The sequence below is a fragment of the Dermatophagoides farinae genome, chromosome 1, assembly GCF_024713945.1.
Source record: "Dermatophagoides farinae isolate YC_2012a chromosome 1, ASM2471394v1, whole genome shotgun sequence".
NCBI lineage: Eukaryota > Metazoa > Arthropoda > Arachnida > Sarcoptiformes > Pyroglyphidae > Dermatophagoides > Dermatophagoides farinae.
In genome coordinates, this window is record NC_134677.1 from 1015398 (window position 1) to 1037693 (window position 22296).

The window sequence follows — 22296 nt, forward strand, 5'->3', positions numbered from 1 at the left end:
AGAATTAGAAAAAATCACTGAATCATAAATATTAAGAATCATCATCACCGTGTATTGAAATTCTTGATTAGATTCATTCAATTTTTTTTTTTGGCACTCACAGGCCAGATATTGAATATAATGATATGATAATAATCATGATAATATATTCTATGGCACCCAAAAATGAAGAGAATCATGAAACAACATTTCAACTTGTTATTGAATTCTTTTCTCTTTTCTTCTCATTTTTTTTGTTCCTTAAATAAACCGACGAGAATTAGACAGTTAGAGTTTGGGATTTTTTTTCTCTCTCTCTCTCTTGCTTCTTACAAAAAAAATGATTGTGATTAACATTTAAATGACGAATAATAATTCAATTGTTGTCGTTTTTTTTATATTCTGTTTTGAATGTGAAACAAAAAAAAATGAGAATAAATCCAATGTGGATCGAGGCAATTGTCATCACTACCATTTTCTCATTACCATCATCATTAGAATTTTAAGTTCATGCCCACCATTCTTGATGAAGAACCATTCGTTAAAGAATCAGGAAAAAAAATTGTCTTTTCCAATGTTAATCAAGAATCAAAGTGAAATTTATAAAAAAAAAAAAATAGAACCATTGTAGCCCATCACGTGATCACTATTTATGGGGAACTTTTTTATTTGAATGAATTAAATTCCCGTAAACATTCTCATAAAGAAAGTTATGATAAAAACTCAATGATGATTTGTGTGTATGTGGATGGACTTTGATCATTCACTTTTATCAAATAATCGAGTGAATTGAAATGAAAAAAAAATCATCATCATCATCACCACTTATCTCTTGATTTGTAATTTTCATTTGTGACATAATGTTCTATATATCAGACGACGACTAACTATTACTACTATTATCGATGGTTAAATCAAGCAATTTACAAAAACAATTTTCTTGTTGTTGTTGTTGCTCCTTCAACATAATGACAACAACAACAACAATAACAACAACAACGATGATGATAATAATAATGGAGAATGTAAAATAATAATCACTGATACTTGAAAGTTTTTTTTTCTTCCAAGAAAATTCTGTAATTCTGATTAAATCTTTCATTGAATGTGAATGATTCATTCTTTTATACATACACACACACACACACACGAATACTAAGTAATTAACTTTAATTTTATCTCTTTGAAAAACGTAATGTAATTGTTGTTGTTGTTGTTGTTATTATTCAAGTGGTGAATCGATATATACAGCCCATGAATTTGTAAACAAAACTTTTTTCTATTTTCTTCTTTTTTTTCCATAGTACAAAATATTGTATCACAATCGGATCCGGATACAACGACCAACAATATGATTAGAACATTAGATGTACCGACAGTAATACCGGAATCATTATCAGCAATATCTGGAATGTCAACAAAATTATCGATTCTTAATAATGATAATAATAGCCATTCGATTGATAGCGGTGGAAGTAGTGTTGGTGGTGGTGGTAATGGTGGTGTAACACCCGGATCACCACGTAATGTAAGCATTGAAAAAATGGCACAAGGTTGGGTTGTATCATGGTTACCACCAATGCATCCACAACCAACACCGGTAGCTTATTATTCTGTAGAATATCGTGAAGGCGATGGTGATTGGAATATGTCCGAACAGATTGCTCAAGATAATGCCTATCTAAGTGAGTAGTTTTTTTAAAAAATTTTCATTTCAGATTTTTATAATGTTTTGTTTTTTTTCATAGTAAAAGAGTTAAAAACATCAGTGAAATATACGATACGTGTATGGGCCTTTTCCATATTGGGCATTGGCACGGCAAGTTCATTGATCGAATATAAAATAACAAGTAAGCAGAGTTTGTTTGTCCCTTGACGCTAATTTTTCATTCATTCACAATTTCATTTTCCATTGTTGTTGTTGTTTTTTTTTCTGGAACGAACCAAAATTCTTTTTAAAAAAAACAGACACCAGTGGCAGTATGAAAGGATCACGAGCAATAACAGCCGGTGTTGTTGGCAGTGTTTTGTTTTTTGTTGCTGCCATAATATTATCCGTATGTGCCGTAAAAATTTGCAATAAACGTAAACAAAGAAAAATGGAAAAAGGTAAGCGTTGAATTTTCATTCTCATTTTCTAAATAACCTGCCCCCTCCAAAAAAATGATTCTCATTACCAGATTAATATGATGATGATGATGATGATGATGATGACCATGACCACCTTGGTCAAATCTGCAATCAATCAAATTGCACAGAAAAAAAAGCTGTCATCATCATCATCATTGTTGTGTGAACAAAGTTGTAGGCAAATAATGAAAATTGAATTGAATCAGAAAAATTCTGGTAATTCAAATACATACTATATATGGCATAGATTCTGGCAACAAAATAGAATTCCAAATTATCGTTATGATTATGAAAAACGTGTGTGTGTGAGAGAGAGAGAGAGAGAGAATGAGATCCATTTATAAGTTTGGCCTACCGAACCGAAATGTCATTGCATTTCGTTGAAGACATTAATTTAATGGATCAACATTTGAAACACATGCACACACACACACATTTAATATGCGCGAGTGAGAAAAAAAATACAAAAATGACCAAAAAAAACACACACACAAACGGCAAATAAGCATCAAATCTAAAGGGACCATCATCATGCACACACACACACACACACACACACACACACACACTCGATAATATCGTATTAAATTCATGAATCGACAAAATGATAGAAACCCGAAACTGGAAAGTTTATTTTCATCATCGAATCTTTTTACGTGGTAATCAATTTTAATTATTAAAAATCCCCAATCGTATTTTAGTTATGTCAATGTATGCATGCATGTCCGTAGAATGGTGGATTGGGAGGGTGGATGTATAATCGAAGAATCGAGAAGAAGAAAAAAAAATATATATATATATAGGAATTTGATTTCGTGCCAAAGAATTTATCGGAATCGATTCATTGTTTTTTTTTGTTTTGTTTTGTTTTGTCTCATTGTTTTTTTTTATCATTTTCACATAGCTTATATGATGGTTACATGTCCAGTAATGGACGGTGTTAATGGTACCCATTCACATCATGGTAGTCCAGTTACATTGAAACAGTAAGTATGGAATTTGTTTGTTTGTTTGTTTTTTTCGAAATTCAAAAAAAAAAATTCTTTTTCTTCTTCTCTCGCTCATTTTTTTTCCTACAGAATTGCTCAAGCAAATAAAAAAGGTAAAATGAATATTTCCATTTTGTTGTTGCTGTTGTTGAGCTCAAATTCTCTTTTTTTTGTTATCCAGATTTTCACAAAGCAGAATATCAAGTCTGAAAATAACGAATGATGATGATGATCATCTTCATCAATTTTATTTCGATGGTGGTGGCAACAACAAAAAAAAATGACTTCTAAATCTACCTGGTGGTACACCGGCACAGCAAGAGATAATAAATGACAATATCCAATTGACTACCAACAAGAAAAACTAGAAAAACCAATTATAGTCATCGATATTTTTTTTTTGCAAGTTAAACCACCGTTTTGTGTGTGTGTATGACAAACTCAACAGACACAGCTTGAAACAATCTACTACTACTATGGTCTATTATTCTGGCTTTTTTTTCTTAAGAAAAAAAAATGACAAGAATTTTTTTTCTGAAAAAATTCTTGCCAAACAACAGAATCGACAACCCAAAAACAATTTTCATAAATCATTTTTTTTTTGAGCAACACGACTACCAGAAAAAAATTGAAGAAATGACATCCATGTGAAAGTAAAAAACAGGGAAAAAAAGAAACAAGAAAACCTAAAAAAAAATGACGACATGTGATAGTGATAATAATGACCTCGAAGAAATTGGAACAACCAAAAAAAAAAGAATTATAGAGACCAAAAAAAAAAATGAAATGAAGAAACATTCGGTTACATTGTCGTCAGAATTGGTTTCGTTTTTTTTTTGTTCTTTGTTCTTCTTCTCAACAATCATTCATTGTTACTGATGATGGTGGTGGTCCAAGAGAATGAGAATGAAGAAAAAAAATGAAAAATTGAACCGACAACCGAAAATAAAACTGGAAAAAAATCTGTATCTGTACAACACAACATTGAATGAATATATGGTCACACAGCGAAAGTGAGAGAGAGAGAGAGAGCTACCCGGAAAAAAACTTTGAGCTCCATTTCCATTTGTCGTTGTCGTTGGCGTCGCTGTTGGTCGGCCCAGAACATGATGACACAATTCAGCCCGAAGTGGATTTTTTGATCTAGCAAAAAAAAAAAGTTTTCAACATTGATCCACCATGACTATGACTGCTGCTATTACAACCATCACCACCGTCGCCACCACCACCACCACCACCACTGCTGGCTGGCTGGTTGGCTTGCTCATCATAAGCGTCAACGAAGAAGAAATAAGAAACATTTCGATGATTTTTGATTCATTTTTTTCATTTTCATCCATTTATATATCTTGATTGTTTTGTTTTGTTTTATTTTGTTTTTCATGTGTCTTTATTATTCCACATGTGAATATATATGAATGATATTTTGATTTTGATTTTTTTTTTTTTTTTTTTGATTCACTAAATAAATTGTGGAAAAAAAAATTTTTTGAAAATAGAATTGAATCAATGCCTTGTTGTTTTTTGTTTTTTTTCTGTTTTCGTTCGACCACAAAAAACAAAACCAGAATCAAAAATAGTGTGTGTGGAAAAAAAATAAACATTTTCTGGTTTTGTTTTCCATTCACCGCCACCGCTACCACCACAGCCAAAAGAATAGGAAAAAGATTCATCATTGGAAATTTGGTAAAATAGAATCGAAACTTTTTGTTGTTGTTGTTGTTGTTGTTGGAATCGTCTAAAGTAGAGAGACAATACACACACACACACAAGCAATAAATTTTGATTAGTTGTCCTATTTACTGCGTATGTGTGTGTGTGTGTGTGTGTGTGATACCCATAAACATTTTTCTTTTTTTTTGGGCCAAAACAAACAAAAATATATCGGTTTCATTTTTTTTTCTTGGAGATAAAATATAAAAAGTTTTCATTTTTTATGGATTTCTTATTCACACACACACACAGAAAAAAATACTGAGCAAATGGAAAATAAATTGAGCTAGAGAGAGAGAGATAGAGAATCTTTTTGGCCATCTGGTCATTTTTTTTTTTTTTTTGATTCCAAAAAAAAGAATCGCCAGATGAAACAAAAAAACAAAAAGAAATGTTTGGCATACATATATACTGAATAATTTAATAAATTTAATTGTTATTTATGTTGTAGTCAATGTCGCTGCTGCTGCTGCTGCTGTTATTTTTGTTGTAGAAATAGAAACAGAAAAACCACCAAAACTTGAAAAAAAATTGACCTTTGAGTGTAAAGCAATCATGTGATGTGCGTGTGTGTTTATTTAAAGTACCAACAAAAAAAACAACAACTCCATATCGTTCAATGATGAAATAAAAAAAAAATCCATCAAAAATTATCCAAGCAGATCATTATTGTACAAATGGAAAAAAAAATATTGACAAAAAAATGAAAAAGAACCATTTTGATAACCATGTTGTCAACCAAATGTTCTTGTTGTTGGTGGTTGAATGATTCGAGTATTGATGATTATGATGATGATGATGATGATTTATAAGTACATGTGCCGCGGGTATATATCTCTTCATTATCATCATGACTAAAATATACGCCACCACACAGGAATATATTCAAAGTCATTAACTCTTGCTGTTTTTTTTTCTTGTTCACTATCTCTCTCTTGCTGTTTTTTTTTCTCTGCGATTCCCGAAAACAATGACATTATGAATTTGAAAATCTATTTTCTCAAGAATTTCATGTACCAAAAAGAATTACACGCTCCAAGGATGAAATGCCGAAACTTTAAGACAGAAATTTATCAAATGAGATTCTGTTATATATACTCACTGACAGTGGAAGAAAAAAAAATGAAGAAGAAGATCTTGACTTCTTAATATAATTGAATACAAAACAAAAAAAAAACAGACAAACAAACCAGACAAACGAATTGGAATTGGAGTTTTTTTTTCACCGAAACGATAATGATGAAAAAATGCTAATAGTAATCGGTCGGTCGGTCGTTTGGTCGGTGGGCCACAGCATCATCATTGTGGAATGGCATGGTCGTATCCGACGGACCGAACGGACCGGACCGGCTGAATAAATTGAGATCAGAATTTTTTTTTTTTTTTTGCTTTTCTTCAAGCCGATACACAAAAAAGCCAAAAAGAAATTATTCGTATAATTTATTTAGTATAAGTACCGTTCCAGAAAAAAATAAACAAGCAAACATGATGATGATGATGAAGAAAAAGTGAAAACCCGGAATTTTTTTTTCTTGTTTTACTTATTGTTCTTTGTTGCTGTTGTTGTTGTTGTCCTTCAGATGATATTCGATTCTTAATGATGCCTTATGGCACCGTATTAAGATGCATTCACATTTCGATTCGATTCGATTCAAATATGACCGGAAAACTCATACACACACACACACGCACACACGGAATTTTTTTTTTTGTTTTTCATTTTCGATTTCAGTTCTTTGTTTGTTTGTCTATAATTCCCAAATGAGTTTGATAATTGTACAGGATGATGATGATGATGACGACGACGACGACGACAACAACGTCAAACACACATATTCAGTCGATTTGGATTAAATTTTAATGCTGCCACCATCAATGATAATGATGATTTTTTTTCTGTTTTGTTTCTCAGGGCCAAACAAACGAACAAACGAAAAAACGAACGAATGGAAAAAAAATTTGTGACAAAAAAAAATACAAATACAAATCATAACAATGACGACGATGATGACGTTTATGTTTTGTACAAAGGGTTCATCATCATCATGATCATTATTAATTTATTCATAAAGCGACACCGATCGACTATGTATGTACAATTGGATGGAAAACAAACAAAAAAAAAATTTTTTCATATTTGAATAAATTACACAATTAATGAGCTTTTGTGTTTGGCAGTAGAATTTCATATTTCTAAATTTTCTAAATAAAATAACAAAAATATTCGAATTGCGGCTGCGTTTTTGATCATTTTTTTGGTTTTTCACATGAGGGGGTGGACTATACCTTGATGAATGAAAAAGTATTGAGTTATTTTTTCTTTTGGCCCTAGAACAGTTAGAATCGATCGAAATTCGCTATTGGCAACTGGAATGAATCATCATCATGAACAACGAATCAACAACAACAACAACAACATAAAGAATGATTCTGTTTTTTTCCGGTCCAAAATCATTTTTTTTTTTCATTGCTTCGGTTATCATCATCGTCATTGTTGTTTTTATTTTTAATTTGAGGAATTTTAAAGAATATTAAACAAAAAAATATGAAAAAATCCACCTCAATCCTTATAACAATAATGTTATTCATTTTATTCAATCTGATTGTTTATCTATTCATCTATCATGATCCTGGTAATATTTCCACAACATTTGATGATCTATATGAATATCAACCTGAGCAGCAACAGCAGCAGCAACAACAACAACAACAATTAACGATAAATGGAAAATTAACATTTTCACGTCATAAATCAATTATATCAAATTTATGGCTAATATCGGTGATTATAATTATCGTACTATTAGCATTTTGTTTTAAAACAACAACAACAACAACAAAAACAACAAAATCATTACAAAGATATAATGGTAGTATAACAAATCGTTTGACATTAATACGTCGTAATCAATGGATGGATTCTAGTATCAATCAAAATATTACAAGCAATGCCGGCGGCGGTGGCAACACTGTCAGCATAAATAATGATCAAAATGTTTATTTTAATCTAGTTTCAATGAATTATCCACAACCAAATGATATGTATTATGATGATGATGATGATGATGATAATGATAATGATTCAATAATTAGCCAAAATCAAAATAATGTGAATAATACAACAACATCAGCATCATCATCATCATCATCATCATTATCATCACCACCACCTGATTATTATCAAATTGTATTACCGAATACAACGAAAAAATTATCATCATCAATATCATCACCATCATTATCATCATCTACAAAATCATTGACAACAACCAAAATGATTAAACAACGTTCCAACAACAATGGTAATAATATGATGATGATGATGATGGAATTACCACCACCATCATATGAAATGGCAGTAAAAGATTTTGATCGTCATCAAAACAGTGGCAATGATTATATGATTCGGAATCAAACATTGTCAGATTCTACAAACAATCATCGTCGTGAATCAACGATAACAACAACATCATCACAACATGAATTGAGCATTACAACTATTGCCAATTCAAATAATGATGTTATAAATTCGGTTTGTACAGCTGCTACGGCTATGGTTGAAATAGTGGAATGAAAAAAAAAATCGTATCATATTGATACGATAACTAGAACCAGAATCGATAACAGAGAATTCCAGAAACGAAAACGAAAACGAAAAACGAAAAAAAAATTTGACTGTCTCATACATACACACATACATACACGAATCATCGTAGTCGTGGTCGTCGTTACACGACATTAACGATCAAGTTTCAGGGGCCATTAATTTACAATTACCCAACAAATAAAAGAATATATCCATCGACGACATTCGACTGTTGTTCAATGTTATTTCTGATACTGGTGAACAGAATTTGATTCCATAACTCTCAATAACACACACACACACATCGAACATCGACCTCTGGGACAAAGTGGAAATGAAGCGCAAATCCATTGGAAAAAAAAACAAAGCAAAAACAACAACCAAAATGACTTTCGTTTCAAATATTGAAATAACCGAACCGAATTGATGGGCGCTGATTATGATTATGATTAATTTTCTTGCTGGATATCATATACACGACACACGACACACCCATATATAAAATATATCTAAAGAGCCTAAATATCAATTTTCACCGTTCATTGTTCATTTGGAACCCCAAACATTATCGTCATCATCATCATCATCATCGTATACGTAATCATCCATTAAAAACACAAAAAAAAATTAAAGCCAAAACTGAGATCCATATAATCGAACAAGATGAATGAATGAATGAAAAATTCAAATTCCATGTTCAAAGCACACATACACACACACACACACACACACAGACACACAGACACACAAAATTCCATTATGTTCATCGTTCATTTATAATAAATGAAATGTAAATGTAAAGAAAAAAAAAATTCCCGATACATTCATGAATTTGTCACCGAATTGTTGATTTATCGAATAATTTCATAATATCAAAATCACAAGAATTAAGTATACATCGATGACACACACACACACACACATTATTATGATCATCCATGATCCAAAAAAAAATTTTTTGTAAATTATTACACATTGCCATTTTCCATTGAATCACAAATTAACGGATTTTTCGTTTTTTTTTCACCACCAATAACGATTCCAAAAATTTCTTTCATTGCGCGTCTGTACGTGTTATTATTAGTCATATTTTCGAGTGTGTGTGTGTGTGTGCATTTGTTTGATTTTATTATGAGAAAAAAAAACCGCAAAATGGAAAACAAAATAAAATAGAAAAAAAAATCGAAAAAATCTTTGTGTGTGTGTGTGTATGAAGTTGTTTATTCGATTTAGAAACGTAGAAAAAGCCAAAGAAAAATTTATTGATCCAAAGAAATTTTTTTTTTCTGGCGGTGGCCGTGGTGGTGGTGGTGGTTTGAAAAACATACTGCCGTTAAGAATCGTTCAACCAAATGAAAAAAACCGTTCGATGATGATGATGAGAAAAGGAAATGACTATTTTGTGTTGCTATTTCTCATGGTCTTGTCATTTCACTTGACAGCCAAATAAAACAGGGGAAAAAAATCGGCGATTGTCAACTTTAAATTCGATTTTTTTCCCTCATTATTTTTTTTTTGGTTTCAGTTTCAGAACTTCTGAAAAAAAACAAAACAAAATAAAATTTCTTGGCCTTAAAAAAAAATCGATATATTTGTGCGTGTGTTTTGTACAACCTCTCTTTATCTCTCGCTCTTGCTTAAAAGTGGTGGTGGCGGTGGCGTTAGCACTCGAAAGTGATCATCATGCAAGTATTGGGTTTTTTTTTCTCTCTCTCTCTCAGTGACAAAAGTATTGCAGAAAAAAAACAAAACAAAAAAATTTTTCAAGATCCACTTTTTTTCGGTGCAATTTTTTGTGTGTTAATCCTGTTATCCTGTTATTTATTCTATGTCGTCGTCGTCGTCGTCAAATATGAAAATGATGATGACGATGACGAGAAAATGAAATTTACATCATCATCATCATCATTTTCAGCAGCGGCCGCAATATAAAAAGCACTGAAAAAAATATACAAACATTCCACATGACAACAACAACAACAAGTGATGAAGCAAGCTAAAACATCGCCATCGTCGTCGTCAATCTTCAGTCATTCAATAATTGTGTCCATAATTATAGATAGTAATAAGATGGAGAGTTTATCAATCAATAATAATAATAATACTGTTGTATAATGTTTGAAACGTAAAAAAAAAATCTAGTTCAATGTCGAATGTGCGTGTGCGTGTGTGCGTGCGTGAAAAAAAGAGATAAAATTTCTCTTTTGTTTGAAAAATGAATCCAAAAAAGAAGAAATTTTGATACAAGAAAACAAAAAAAAAGTAAATTAACAAAACAAGGTAATCCAGCCATAACCATTGAAATGAATTGAAATGAAATGATCCAGAATGAATGTCACCATCATCATGCCACCACCACCACCATCAACAATAATCAGATCTGATAGTGTAGAACTTTCTTGTTTTTTTTTTATCCCAAAAAAGTTTTTGTTTTTTGTTTTTGATTAAATAATTATTGATTAACTTTGCAGTCGAATGGATGAATTTTTGTTCAAACAAACAAACAAAAAAAACCTGTATCTCTTTCGTTCGTTGGTTCGTTGTTTTATCCATTTCATTTTTTTTTTTCGATATGTTAATCAATCAATATGGTAACCGATTATTGATGGCTCTTTTTTTTCTTGTGTCAAAAAAAAAAAAAAATGAAAGTAGTTCCATAATGGCCATGGCCCATTGGATCATTGACTCTTCTTTCTATTTTTTTTCTCTCCATGAACAAACGAAAAAAAAAATGAATTAACATAATTCTTCAAGGTGAACAATAAATACAAGAAATAAAAACTTAAATAATAAATAACTACCGGCTAATAATAATAATAATCATTTAAAAAGTATTTGGCCAATTAAAAAGGTTTTTTTTTTCTTTATCGAAACAAACAAAACAAAACAAAACAAAAAAAACCATACGGTTGAATACCACTGTTTTATTTTTGTTGTTGTTGTTGTTGTTTTCAATCACAGTGCTGTAGTTCCCATGATTGCCGCTTTCAATGTATATTTAAGGGCCAAATGGCGCTACATGTACATTTGTTTATGTCTCTCACAAACTGTCAGTATGTGACACACACACACAGTGAGAGAAAATATGCAACAAGTTGTTTACCAAAAACATCGTGAAGAAAGCAAAAACGAAAAAAAAATGTCCAAAATCGAAACATGTTTTTTTTCATCATTTCATTTCATTTCCACACATCTTCTTCACACAAAGTATTGATGCAATCATCAATCAAATATAAACAACATTGAATGATTATGTAATCAAATGTTCAAGTTGTTTCAAAATGGAAATGTGAATGAATGAAAATAAAAAAAAAAAATTCATAATAATCATATCATGGTTAAACATAGATTTGTTTGGATTGAAAATGAAAATTGAATCTTTAAATCTTTTGAACGATGATAATTTCCAATCATCATCATCATCAACGTTGTTTAATTTTGAAATATCTTGCTTCTACAGTTTCTTTTTCAATGTGATGTGAAATCGTCATGCAAACAAATTTTTTTTTTTTGTTTTTCATTTTCAACAATTTTCGAATTGAATCACATCGTATTTCACACTGTGGTTGCCTTTTTTTCATCATCATCATCATCATCGTCATCATTGCCATTATAAAGTGTCCGAAAATTATCGTCGAAAATTTTTCCTTTTTCCTTTTTAACTCTTCCTTGTTTTATTTTTGGTTTCCATTATGATGATTATTATTATTACTACTACTGTTGCTGGAATTTACTGGAAATAATCAAGGAAAGATTTTTTTTTCATTCACCAATTACTCACCATTATCATCATCATTCTCCACTGGTGTCTTTTTTTTGTCTTTGTTTTCCTTTTGTTTACATTTTCATTGTTTCATTGCATTGATAAATAAATATAGTTACGATACGATGATGATGATGATGAGTTCAATCATCAATGATTGATCGAGATCACGATTTTTTTTGTGTATCAATCATTCAATCAATCAACCAGACAAAAAGGAAATTTTAAAAAAATTTAATTTTTTGTGTTTTGTCTCGTTTCTTCGAATAAAAATCATCATCATCATCATTCTGTGAATCATTCATTCATTTTGTGTGTGTATGTATGTGTATGTGTGTGTGTGTGTTTGATTGACATTCGATCAAAATTCCATCATTTGGTGATATATTAAAACCGACAAATAAAATGAGTTCAAATAATCGAAAGAAATCCACCATGAATGGTGGTATTTCTATTAACAATATGGAACAACAACAACAACAGAAACAACAACAACAACAAAAACAGAAACAAAAATCTCATAATAATAGTCATAATACAATGAATGGCAATTGTGTTGGTGGTAATGGTGGTGGTGGTGGTGGTGGTAATGAAAAAAAACCACAACAATTAAATGGAACTAATCAAAATAATGGATCCACGACGAAAACAACGGCAACAAAGGTGACCGGAAAAACTTTTGGTCGATTTCTTTATGAAAGGTGAGTGTGTGGTACTTTTTTTTTCTCACTAGACTAGGTCAGTGTATTCATCAATGTTTTTTTTTTTGCATCACTTGATCGTAGTTTTAATCGTGAAAATTTGGATGAATTATTTCGTCCTGGACAACAATCTATTGAAAATTATAATCTATCATTGGCACATCAACGTGCAAATTGTGCATTAGACATGTATCTTGGTGAGAATAATGTACAAGGTGGTATTGAACGTTTTGCCGATATTATTGATGAAGGTCCAATGGAATCATTATCATGGGCTGCTTGTTTCGTCATACGTGCCGGACTAACATTGGATAAAGTAAGTTTTTTGTGTGTGTGTGTATGGTCCAAACCAAAATTGAACCAACGAGTGTGTCCAAATGAACTGAATTTCTATATTCTTCTTCAGAATTTGATTCTACACAATGAAAATATTTAGATATAGATGCAGGACACAATATTCAATATATTTGAAAAGAAAATAAAATGAAGAAAAAAAAAGTTTTCTGCCGAAAACAGAAAGAAAACTTTTTTTTTCTTCATCGACAATTTTGATTGTCCATCATCATCATGTTAATTGCTGTTGTTGTCGTCGTTGTTGTTGTTGTTGTTTGAATCTTGATTCTGGATTCTTGTAGTAGTGTTCAATATTCAAACACAAACACTGAAAGAAAAAAAAATCGAATCATCAAACTATAACGATGATAAACTTTAGTTTTGTATGTGTGTTGGTGATAATTTTAAGAAAATTTTTTTTTTTTTGCAATTGCAAAGTTTTTTTCTTCCGTTTTTTCCGAAAACATCTTCATTCTGACCATTTATGTCCATCATCATCATCATCATCATCATCATCTAATCAACAACAAATCTTTATTTATATAACGACTGATTGATCGATTGGAAAGAAAGAAAGAAAGAATGAATGAAAAAAAAAATCGAAATCTATTCAAAGTTTTTGTTATTATTAGTAAATAAAATTCGTTGTTTTTCGTCAGAAATCATTGAACAATTTTGCACGTTTCAACGAGTTTTTTCTTCTCTCTCTCTCTCCCCCTCCCCATCACACACAGCAAAGGTTAGCTGTTTTTTCAACTTCAACGACCTTTTTTTTCTTCAGAAACCGATGAAACTTTTTTTTTTGTTTCTGTTACTGATGATCAAATGTGAATCGATGAAAAAAAAAATAATCGTAATGAGTGTCGAATTGTGTGTGTGTGTAATCAAGAGAGAAATAGCAAAACAAAAAAGAATTTTTCCATTCCAAAATGAAATGAAAAATAGATAGATGAATGGTGGATGGAATTCCGCTATTCATCCATTCTTCTTCTGAAGAATATTCTTTAGTCGGCATCATTAGGATAATAGATGATGATGATGATGATGGAATAAATGTTTGGATCCAACAAAAAAAAAATTTGTTTTTTTTTCACTTGTTTCACTTTTAAGTAGGAAAAATTTAAACTAACTTTTTTTTTTCTTTTCCTTAAAATTCTTTTCTTTTCTTTTCATTCAATGATGATCACCATTATCTTTGATGATGATGATGATGATGACGATCATCATCATCATCATTCACAAATGTGTCGTCGAACAGTGAACAAAAAAAAAAAAAATGCTTCCGTGAATTACTTTTATGCCAAGTTGAAATTGAAGTTAAAGTTGAAATTTTCACTAAACTTTTTTTTTGTCTGATAATAATAATTTATTGATGATAACTAAACAGAAACGTTATGCACTACAATTTTTTTTTTTTTTTTACATTTTATATCCATCTATGATGAACTTTTTGAATCCGAAAAAAAACGTAACAAATTTCATTTTGTGCAGTGCCCGATGAAAAAAAAACCAATTTTTTTTTGTTGTTCTGTTTGTTTGTTTTGTTCATGTGCATTAATATATTCACATATATATATAACGTTATATTTGAATTTTTTTCTTCACTATTTTTATATTTATACAGGATGATATTGAAAAAGCACGTAAATGTCTACAGCATACGGCCAAAATGTGTCAGAAAATGATGAAACATTCATTTTTGGATAACATCTCCAAATGGATTGTTGCACCAAATTATGATAAATATACTGATGGTATGTTTGTTTCAGTTTTTTTTTTGTTATTGAAAATTAGTAGTGGAAGGGTAGGGAATTAATGATTTTAGTTTTTCGTTTTTCGTTGATCATCATCAATATTAATTAATTTTGTTTTTTTTTCATTTTATATATCAACACATTGATTAATGATGACCATGGTTGATTTCAATTAATCAATATGAAAATCAAAGTGGAAATATTTGCCGAAAGTTATTATGCTCAACAGCTTGCATTATCGATTGCATTGTATGCATTCGAAACGAATAGTGTTTTTACATTGATCAAATTGGCCTATCATCTAAGGGGTTTAGTGCGTAAACATACGTAAGTTGTTGTTGTTTGTTTGAATTGAATTTTGAAATTTAAATTTAATTTTTTTCATTGCTTCGCAGTGAATTATGGCAAGTAAAAAAACGTCGTAAATTGTGGCAAGATGAACAATCACGGCTATATTTTGAGGCACATATGCGTTTTGCAAACGGTATGATCAACGTGGTCATTAGCCATACGCCGCCGAAATTTTTGCGTATCATGAATTTTTTAGGCTACAAAGGCACAGAAACAATCGGTTTGAATGAAATGAATCGTGTTGCATTCGATTTGAATGCCGGTTATTGGACCAAAATGGCACAATTGACATTAATTTATTATTGGGTTTATGGTAAACCACATGGTGAAAATGTACCGGATGATTTATCATTATGTAAAAAATTAATTGAAGCTGAATTGCAAATGTTTCCACAGGTTTGTTTTTCATTTGTCTTAAGTGAAAAAAAAACAAGAAAATGAAGATCCAATCATTTAGTTTCATGGTAAAAACTTGTCAACGGTTCATTCTGTAGTTATATATAGAGGTGTGAAGTTGTAAAACAAAAAAAAAACGGCAACAATGAACATGTCTATTTTACTGCTGAACCAAAGAATCTTTTTTCGTTTTTTGTTTGACAAGAAATTTTTTTTTTTAGTATTCAACTCATATTCAGATGATCATCATCAGCAAGTTTTAGTTCAAGAATCTTTTGTATTCTTTCACCGTCTCTTTACTAGCACCTAGTTTTAGTTTTAGTTTTGGATCAAAATTTGATTTTCTCATTTTTGTCATAATTCCATATATATATCACATCATCATCACATTATTCTGTTTAACCAGAAAAAAGAGAGAGAGAAAAAAAAACTTTTTCTTCTTTGTTTCGTTTCCTTTTCACACATTTCATTCATTCCATTCCATTCATTCATTTCTTTTGTGATTACTTTACTTTGCTATCTTTTTCTCACTTTCTTTGTCTCATTTAGTTTCTTTTGGTTTCAAAGTTTTTTTGTGTGTGTGTGTGTGTGTGCGCGCCAAAAGATTTATTTCCACAAATAACGTAATATAATATAATTCAGAATTTACATGACAAAATGTGATCATGATGATGTTGTTATGTGATTTGATTTCTAAATGATGACGATGATTGGATTTTTTTCATTTTCATTTTTATTTTGCTTGTTTTTTTTCTCTGTATTGATTAATTGATTTTGTTTTTCTTTCGCTTTATAATATAGAGCATGTTATATGGATTAGCTAAAGCAAAAATTGAACAGATCAACGGTGAATTTGATCGAGCCATAGAAATATTACAAGGTTTGGTAAGGGCACCAAATCTAGCCATTGCATATAAAGCATTCTATTTTGAATTAATATGGTGTTATGCCATCAAATTGGATTGGAACAATTGTATATTGTGTGCGGATAAAATACGTGAAAGTAAACATTCACCGGTTTGTATGGCATTTTTGAATGCCGTTTTTCGTTATGTAAAAGGTGTGGATGATAAAAATCAACAGTTATTGGATCAGGCATCCGAAGAATTTGAGTAAGTTTTTTTTTCATTTTATATTTTTATTTTTTGGCTCATATTCTGTTGCTCAATTAACAAGCGGTGTAGAATTTTCTTCTTTTTTTGCTCATTTTTCACACTAAAACGAAAAAAAAGTCGATCCTTAGTTGGGTTCATTTTTTTTTCTTCAAAAAAAATTTCAACACTGACTTGCTATAGTAATGATCAAGTTCAGCGAATTTTTTTTTAGAAATAAACTTTTTTTGAGAAAAATTTTTCTTGAAAACTTTTTTTTTCTAGTTTCCCAGTTGTAAAATAGGACAAATGAACATAATGATGATGATGTGAAAAAAATTTTCAGCTCATGATGATGATTGTTGTTGTCATTGTGTTTATTTAACTGGAGAAAAATTTTATACTTGTCACACACATAACAATGTCATTTTCTCTTGTTGTGAGTTTTTTTTTGAATAATAATGATTACAACACTGGTAAAAATGAAATTCAGTAAACAGAATTACATGTAGTTTTGCCTTGGGCTATTCATATTCGCTATATTCTTGCGTGTCTATGTGTGTGTGTATGTTTCATTCAATTTTTTTTCTGGAAATTTATTTTTAAAAATTTGAATTTTTCTTTCTTTCTTTTCCTTTCCATTGCTTCTTCATCACCTGTGCCGTTATTTGATTTTGATTCATTCAAAAAAAAAGACGTTTACCAAGTCTTCGTATACGACATTTTGGTAAAACAATGACCACAGAAAAAGCAGCATTAGCGAATGCAGCATTATATTTTAAAAAAGGAAAATGTCTCGTATTACCCGTTATTGTAAGTATTTTTGTTTTTCAATCAACCTGGCAACCGATCAAATCGAATTGAATGCGTTAAAAACAAAAATTCCAACAACAACAAAAAAACAAAATTTTCATCGATAAATTCAATCAAATAAAATGCATAGGCAAACGAAAACGAAAAAAAATACTGAAACAGAATGTTATTCTTTTTAATGTTTTTTTTCTGCTAGTTGTTGTTGTTGTTGTTGTTGTTTTTTTCCCGTGATATTTGTTCGATCGGTTGCTCGGTTGATATTGATGATAAATGGTTATTAATCATTTTTTGTTGTTGTTGTTGTTCCACATGAATGCCATAAAAAATGCATCATCAATGGATGGCGAATATAAATTTTTTTTTTTTTTTTTTTTTGGAAAACGCACAAACACAAACAAACAAACAACCAACCCAAACAAACAACAATGTTTCGATATTATTTCAACCATTATTATGATTGTATTATATGCTGACAATAACAACGACGAAACAACGAAAAACAACATCTATAGGCAATGCTTTATTCTGGTAACTATCTAATGTTTGTTCGTGATCACAATCAACTGGCCAAACTGATGGATCGTTGTGAACGTGAAGTAAAACTTTATGAACCAGATATTGGTAAGAATCAACACAAAACATAAAGTCATATAAATTATTGTACACAATTTATATGAAAATATAACAAACACGGAATATTTGTTGTTGTTGTTGTTTCATTCATTCATTTTTTTACAATTTTTTAATTCTCTCACTCTCCTCTTTTTTTCTTTTATCACCTGAATTTTAGAAAATTCTCATTATCTTGATAATTATCTGACGGCATTATTCTATAAATGTGTATTATTACGACGACAACAACGTTATGAGGAAGCAAGAAAAAATCTACAATTTATTCTTGATTCGTATGTATTTCATTTCATTTTTTTTTATAATTCAAGTTTCTCAATTCATATTTCATTTGGCCATGTAAATTTACACAATTCATTCATTCAGAATCTGAGTATTTATAACCCTCATTCTGCCCATTCACATATACTGTATACTGATGTTTATTTTTTCTCATTTCATTTTCATTCCTGTTTTTTTCCATGTTATCAGTAATATAACATGATGATGTTTTACAATAACAACTACACCATCACTACTACCACCACCACCCCCACCACCACTATCCACGAATGAATCATGAACCAAAAAAAAAAATTTCGTTTTTTTTTGATGGATCACCCAATGAGGGAGATTGTTTCTTTCATTCACATCTGATGATGATGATTCTTGTTTTTTTTTCGTTTCGTTTTGTTTGGATCATCATCATCATCATCCATCCATCCATCCAGAATGATGATGATGATGATCCATCAAAACATCATCATTGCAAAATAGGGCTGATTCTGTTGTTGTTGTTGTTGTTTCATGAATAATAATAACATTTATATTGATGAATGGGCAACAACAGTAGTGGTAGTGATGGTGGTGGTGGTCCATCAAAGTTCAAACGTTGTGGAGATAGTATTTCCACAAATGGTTAATGCCGGATGTTAAAATTTAACATTTGTAAATTTCATTTTCTCCGATAAGGTTACCTTTTGCCGGATGATTTGTTTTCATTTTCTCCTTTTCTCTCTCTTTCTTCCTTTCTCTTACTCATTCATATTGAATTGAGTCAAATCCAAAAATAGACCCAGTTTAGTTTAGTTTAGTTTGGGTTCATTTCAAATTCCAAATTCATCATTATCATCATCATCATCCCCTATATTCTCTTTTCATTTCATTTCATTTATATTCACACCACACACACCAAACACACAAACGGACACAACGAACACATGAAAATGTAACTTTTGATATTTCAGCGCCAAACAAAACAGAAGAAGAAGAAGAATAAGAAAAATTGACCCATACATTCATCATCATACACAGTGTTTGTATGTCCCCTTCAAAGTAGACTTTTCAACGTTAAATCCACACACACAAAAATGCATAAAAAAACATTTTTTTGTGTGTGGGCTTTTCGTGTTTTTTGCATGACCGGCTTTTTTTTTATTTCACTTTCCCAACAATTGCATTATATTTATATGTATATATTTTGGTCATGGGGAAATGAAAAATCTTTCACAATAACGATAGCATTGGATATCTATTTTTTTTTTTTTTTTGAAAATGGAAAAAAAACATACAGTGGTTTTAAGATTCAATTTCAATTTCATTTCGTTTTTCAATTCAACGAAATTACAATTTAAAAAAAACAGAAAGAAAATGGATAAAAATCACTGTCCAATTCTGTTTTTTTTTCAAAAAAAAAAAAAAAAAAATTCCATTGAATAGTCTGATGGTGGTGGTCAGTGGTTTTATTTCCTTTTCTTTTCTGTCGGTTTTCAAACAAACATAAAACTGACAGTTTTTTTTACTTATATTCTGAGGTTTTTTTTCATTTTTATTTTTTTTTGAGAAACTGAAAATTGATTTTTTTTCTTTTTTTTTCTCGTTGTTCCTCTTACTTCCTTTTCTTTTTTTTCATTTCTTATCATCATCAAATCAAACAAACAAACAAACTATGAATGAATGAATGAATGGACAACAACAACAACAACAAAACCAAAGTCGAGATCGTATCGAATTGGAAACATCAATTGTACCGATGGCAACATTAGAAATGGGCCTAATTGAAATTGAACAAAATAATCATGATGATGATGCAAAAAAATGGCTTGATCATGCTGAAAAAGATTTTGCCGGATATACTGCAGAGAATTTTGTACATTTAAAAGTATATGCTGCCATACGTATGATGGGCTATAAAACTGATAAAGAAATGGCTAATAAAGAAAAATGTAAGTAAAATCACACATACACACACACACACACACACAATCATTGTCTCTCATGTGTTTGTATCATTCAATTTTTTCTAATCTTTTTTTGTTTGTTTTGTTTTGTTTTGTTCAATTCAATTCAATTTTTTTTCCACTGTCTCTGTGTCTGTGTGTCCATCATTGTTTGTTTTTTTTTCTTGTTGTTGTTTCCGGATCGATGAAAATACCCGCACAGTAAACAAACATATCATACAATGGCTTAAATTTCATGAAATTTCATTGAAAAGATATCAAGAAATAATTTGTAATGACAAGATTTAGAAACGAAACCAAAAAAAAAATTGAACACCAACCTATTACCCGCAAGTACGCTTGTTGGATGATTTTTTTTTCGTTATTTTTCAATCAAAAAAAAAATTCTGTTATACCCTGCCCAGAATTGTCTTGTGTTTTAAATGTTTAAAAAAAAATTTCTAATTGTCCCCTTTGTCTCTATTTTTGACCAAATTTTTTTTAATGATTCTGTGTTTTATATGTATTTTTTTTGATGAATAAAAAAAACAAAAAAAAAATTTCTCTCTCTCCTCTCTCTCTCTCTCATCATATTCATTTGTGTTTGCAGGATTTGCTGTGGTGATGTGATGGCGATTATTGTTACTGTTGTGGCTGAAATTTTGCTTTCAATTTTCGATCACTATTTGTTTTACTATGCTTTTGTGACATTGTTGTTGGATTTTGTTGCTGCACCGGTACATTGGTGGTGATTGTTGTTGATTGACCAATCATCATCATAGGATTGGTGGCGGTAGTTGCTTGATTAATGAATTTAATAATCACAATGGTCATATTATCTTTGCCTTGTATACCACGTTCAGGCATCTCTTCTGGTAATATTTTCCTAATAATATCTTCAGTTATTTGACTTAAACGATCTGTACGTATACGACGACCAATATATTGTATAATTTCATCATTTGTCATTGAATTCCATATACCATCACACATCAATACCATAAATTGATCAGTTTTTTCATTATATGGTTCAACAATAACATCTGGTAATGCAATAATCATTTGTTCAGTCAATTGTAGATCTGGATTACATTTATACATATGATCACCGAATGCACGTGATACATTGATTTGCATATTGATACGGCCACGCATAACAGTACCACCAGCATGTTCAATTCTTGTCATTTCTTGTGGATCATCTGGTTTTGTATCCACAGATAATGGAACTGGACGACCATTCCTGGATAAAACACATCTTGAATCGCCAATATTTGCACAATAAAATGTATTATTCTTTAACAGACAAACCACTGCTGTTGATCCACTAGTAAATCCAGGCGTATATTCCGGTATATTTGGATGCATCATTCGTCGAATTTCACGTAATTCATTTACCGATTCACGTAATAACATTGAATTATCCAACAAAATAAATGCCTCTTTTAAACCATCAACAATATGACCATTTTGATATTTACGATTACGGCGTATATATTCTGGTAAATATTTAGCTGCATATGTTGAAACTTCAACACCATTATGTCCATCGAATACAGCGAACAATGATGATTGTTGTTGTTGTTGTTGCTGGTGTGGTTGTGTCGTTGTATTATCACCATCCAAATATGGTATAATTACGTGTACATCTTCCATTGTATTACGCCAACCTTGACATGATGTGGCGGCAAATTCAAAATTTGGTCCCGAACCAACACTTGTATGCATCGAACGAATCGCTTGTCGTAGATAAACGCTAGCCATATTTTTTTTTGTTTCGGCAAACTTGAATAATTTCTTTCTTTTTATTTTTATGGCTGCAAAATTCAAAATCAACATCGAATGATTTTTTTTCATGAATTTTTACAT

The 22296-nt window shown here is 30.5% G+C and overlaps 3 protein-coding genes across 5 annotated transcripts in view; 2 read left to right on the plus strand and 1 right to left on the minus strand.

The window, feature by feature from the left end:
* The window catches only part of LOC124493170 (protein turtle), a 34033-nt gene extending 29973 nt beyond the window's left edge, over positions 1–4060 (plus strand). Inside the window, exons 10-15 of the mRNA XM_047056248.2 lie at positions 1284–1664; positions 1728–1829; positions 1948–2088; positions 3014–3095; positions 3189–3211; positions 3280–4060. Of these exons, the coding sequence (XP_046912204.2) occupies positions 1284–1664; positions 1728–1829; positions 1948–2088; positions 3014–3095; positions 3189–3211; positions 3280–3308 (758 nt within the window). The 3' untranslated portion in view covers positions 3309–4060. The remainder of the gene's footprint in view (positions 1–1283; positions 1665–1727; positions 1830–1947; positions 2089–3013; positions 3096–3188; positions 3212–3279) is intronic.
* A 6159-nt stretch (positions 4061–10219) lies between these two features.
* Positions 10220–21264, plus strand: LOC124491659 (tetratricopeptide repeat protein 39A). Of its 3 annotated transcripts, none has more exons than XM_075730295.1 (11): positions 10220–12861; positions 12946–13177; positions 14819–14948; positions 15143–15275; positions 15344–15695; positions 16497–16807; positions 17482–17599; positions 18112–18220; positions 18390–18504; positions 20204–20437; positions 20651–20987. In XM_075730295.1, exons 1-11 carry the CDS (start codon positions 12566–12568, stop codon positions 20676–20678), a joined length of 2058 nt encoding a protein of 685 aa, XP_075586410.1. In that variant the 5' UTR covers positions 10220–12565; the 3' UTR covers positions 20679–20987. The 3 variants fall into 3 exon arrangements, with proteins under 3 accessions (XP_075586410.1, XP_075586420.1, XP_075586399.1); XM_075730305.1 differs by lacking the exon at positions 20651–20987 and adding an exon at positions 21038–21264 and having other exon boundaries at positions 10221–12861; positions 20204–20433; XM_075730284.1 differs by having other exon boundaries at positions 10221–12861; positions 20204–20433.
* Positions 21070–22284, minus strand: LOC124493123 (protein phosphatase 2C 1). The gene has a single exon (XM_047056192.2). The coding sequence runs from the start codon at positions 22282–22284 to the stop codon at positions 21070–21072; it is 1215 nt and encodes a 404-aa protein (XP_046912148.2).
* Positions 22285–22296: the final 12 nt, after the last annotated feature.